We start from the raw sequence: 2,707 nt of genomic DNA on the forward strand, positions 1-2,707 counted from the left end.
TATAAAAATAAATAACATGCTGATGCTGCTAAATTTTGAAGTGGCCATCCAGGCTTCAATTACTTCTGGTTACGAGAGGCTTAATCTAAAGAAGATTGTACAAACAGATTGTAAGGCCAGCATAAGAATCCCTGTGTAGCACCAGACCCAAACCCCAGTCAGTGAACTAAAAACGGTCTTTCCAGCAGCACAAGGCAGCTGATTGGCCTCTGCAGTTCTTACAATAGGTAATCCATGTCTAAACCTGACAGCTATGGCTTCCTCACTCCCTGGCTTGAAAAAGAAGACGTGCTCTTCGAAACGCGTAGCCGCTTTGCTCTGCCACATCACATCGTATATACCTCCGTTCCTTTACCCTCCACCGGCTTCATCCCTTAGACATACCGCTCACTGTCCCGGGTCCACTGCTCGTGCCCTCGAGCGGTGTAGTCTCATCACGCCCCCCGGCTCTCCTAGCCGCAGCGTCCATCTCCAGGCAACCACTCCAAACAGCTGCTTTCCCCCTGACACCCGCCGCTTGTCAGCGAGCGACTCAGTCTCCGCCCCCGATCCTCCCAGCGTCCAGGCTCACAGCCACTGTCCTCATCCAGCCGCCTGTCACAATTCTGCAGGCTGCCCCACACAGCTCAGCACCCGAGCTATAGCCCACATTTCTGTCCACATCCACCAAGTCCTCTTCTCACTGTGCAATCAGCATTTCTCCCCCCTACCCAATACCGCTGCCACACACAGCATCTGGACACAGGCTCCCACTGACACAGAGCCCCCCTCAGGTCCCCACGGCACCCACACACCCCCATCTGCGTTCACACATTTTGGAGTACCCCTCACTCCCACCAACCAAGACACAGCATCTTGACACAGGCTCCCACTGACCCAGAGCCCCCCTCAGGTCCCCACGGCACCCACACACCCCCATCTGCGTTCACACATTTTGGAGTACCCCTCACTCCCACCAACCAAGGATGCCCATCCATCCACCCCTCGCCGATGATAACGCGCCAACATCCACTTCTTGGTAAGTTTTAAATTCCCTTCCAGGGTTTTACCCAGTCATATGGTTGTAGCGCTTCTGTACCCCTTTTCTCTATATGGATGCAGATCAACAGCTCATTGTAGGACAGCAACAAACACACCAAGGTGGCCCTTGTGCAATTGCATCTCCCATCCTGACCATTCAATACCCAAACAGAATTCTGTCCGCCCTGATAGGAGCCCATACAAAATAGCAGTGGGAGTTCAGTAAACATTTACTAAGGACTGTCCATTTTTATTCAATTCTGCCTTATTGCAAGCATTGATAAAAATCCTAGGTATGTGTTCGGGATCATGAGTCTTGTACTCGCGTACCTTCATATAATCAACTTACCACTTTCAAAGGCATTAATAAATACAAATGATTTCCATGTCTTGCATTTCATGTACAGCTGTCATGTCAGGTTTACCACTGGAGGTGACATATACAAATGTTAATGGAAAACACTGATACATGTATAAATGCCCTACAGGAAGTTACTGTTTACTAGAATAAATATGGTCCCCGTGAGGTTTGGCTATGCGGGAATGTGACACATGCAATGCCAGCAGACAGGCACGGGTGAAATGGATCAGCCTTAACAAAAAAACATTACGTCACAAACACATGAGAGAGATCCACAGGAAGGGGGAAGTCTCTGTGTTACAGGAGCCAAAATGGTTATGTTGTTTCACCAACATACGGAAACATGAATGGGTAGCGCAAGCTTGGACTGCCTGTCAGTCTCCAAAGCATGCTGGGAGTTGGACCTCCACACAGTGCCCAAGCTTGGCATGGAGTCTTTTACAGACCAGGGCTCTTCATCAGACTGCTATAAATCGTCCTCAAAGGTGGCAGTGGGGTGAATGAGGAGGTACCATTTCAACCTGTCTGGAAGGGGAAGAGCTTTCACTTTGACATCTACAGGCCACGGCCTGAGCCTCTGGCGAATGAGGACCCTGCACAGGTGCTTTAGGGAAGGAGGCGACTGCTCCAGTTGTTTCAGGGACTGGTATAGGGCAGTCACTCGATCAGCATGGACGCTGCAGCTTGCTAGGTTTACTTCAAAGTTCCTGGGTAGTGAGATGCAAGGGGACTGGGCTATCATGAGGTCCAGCACACTTTCTGCTTTATTTAGCAGTTCCGCAGAGTCACAGTCCTCACAGCTGCCCAGGTAAGAACACAGCTTATCGAACATGATGTGGAAACCTGACCAGCAGGAAGGGCCGTGCTGAGAGCAGTTGTAGGAGGCGCCAGACTCCAGCAGAAAGCGCAAGAGTGGGAAGTGGAGCTTGAAACTCTTCAGGCACGTGTGAGTAAGGGACTCGTGGGATGGACACTCGCTGGGGTCAGCCCCGTGGGCCATTAGCAGCCGGCTGACCTGGAAGCAGAAGCGATTGATCAGCTTGGCTTCTTCTATGTCAGATCCTATGGTCTCTCCTAACAGGAAAATGATGCTGGAGAACACCGTGTCGCAGTCCTTCGTGGTGGCCTTTACATCGGCACCTGCAAAGATAAAGCACTATGAGGAAAAACAATCAGCAGCCAGAATCATTTATATCGACCTCTGGCCCTGATGGAGCTTGCCATCTACCATTCCTATAATCCCTCAATTTATTGGGACACTTTACCACTATCTTAACCCCATCCTTCCAGGCTGTACAAAAAGACTGCACAGAAATTGAGTTTCTC

The 2,707-nt window shown here is 50.2% G+C and overlaps 1 protein-coding gene across 1 annotated transcript in view; it reads right to left on the reverse strand.

The window, feature by feature from the left end:
• Window positions 1–1,669: 1,669 nt before the first annotated feature.
• Window positions 1,670–2,707, reverse strand: part of ASB6 (ankyrin repeat and SOCS box containing 6) — a 13,447-nt gene continuing 12,409 nt past the window's right edge. Inside the window, exon 7 of the mRNA XM_018563515.1 lies at window positions 1,670–2,521. Within this exon, the coding sequence (XP_018419017.1) occupies window positions 1,848–2,521 (674 nt within the window). The 3' untranslated portion in view covers window positions 1,670–1,847. The remainder of the gene's footprint in view (window positions 2,522–2,707) is intronic.

This window comes from Nanorana parkeri, unplaced genomic scaffold, assembly GCF_000935625.1.
Source record: "Nanorana parkeri isolate BGI_ZX_2015 unplaced genomic scaffold, ASM93562v1 scaffold669, whole genome shotgun sequence".
Classification (NCBI taxonomy): domain Eukaryota; kingdom Metazoa; phylum Chordata; class Amphibia; order Anura; family Dicroglossidae; genus Nanorana; species Nanorana parkeri.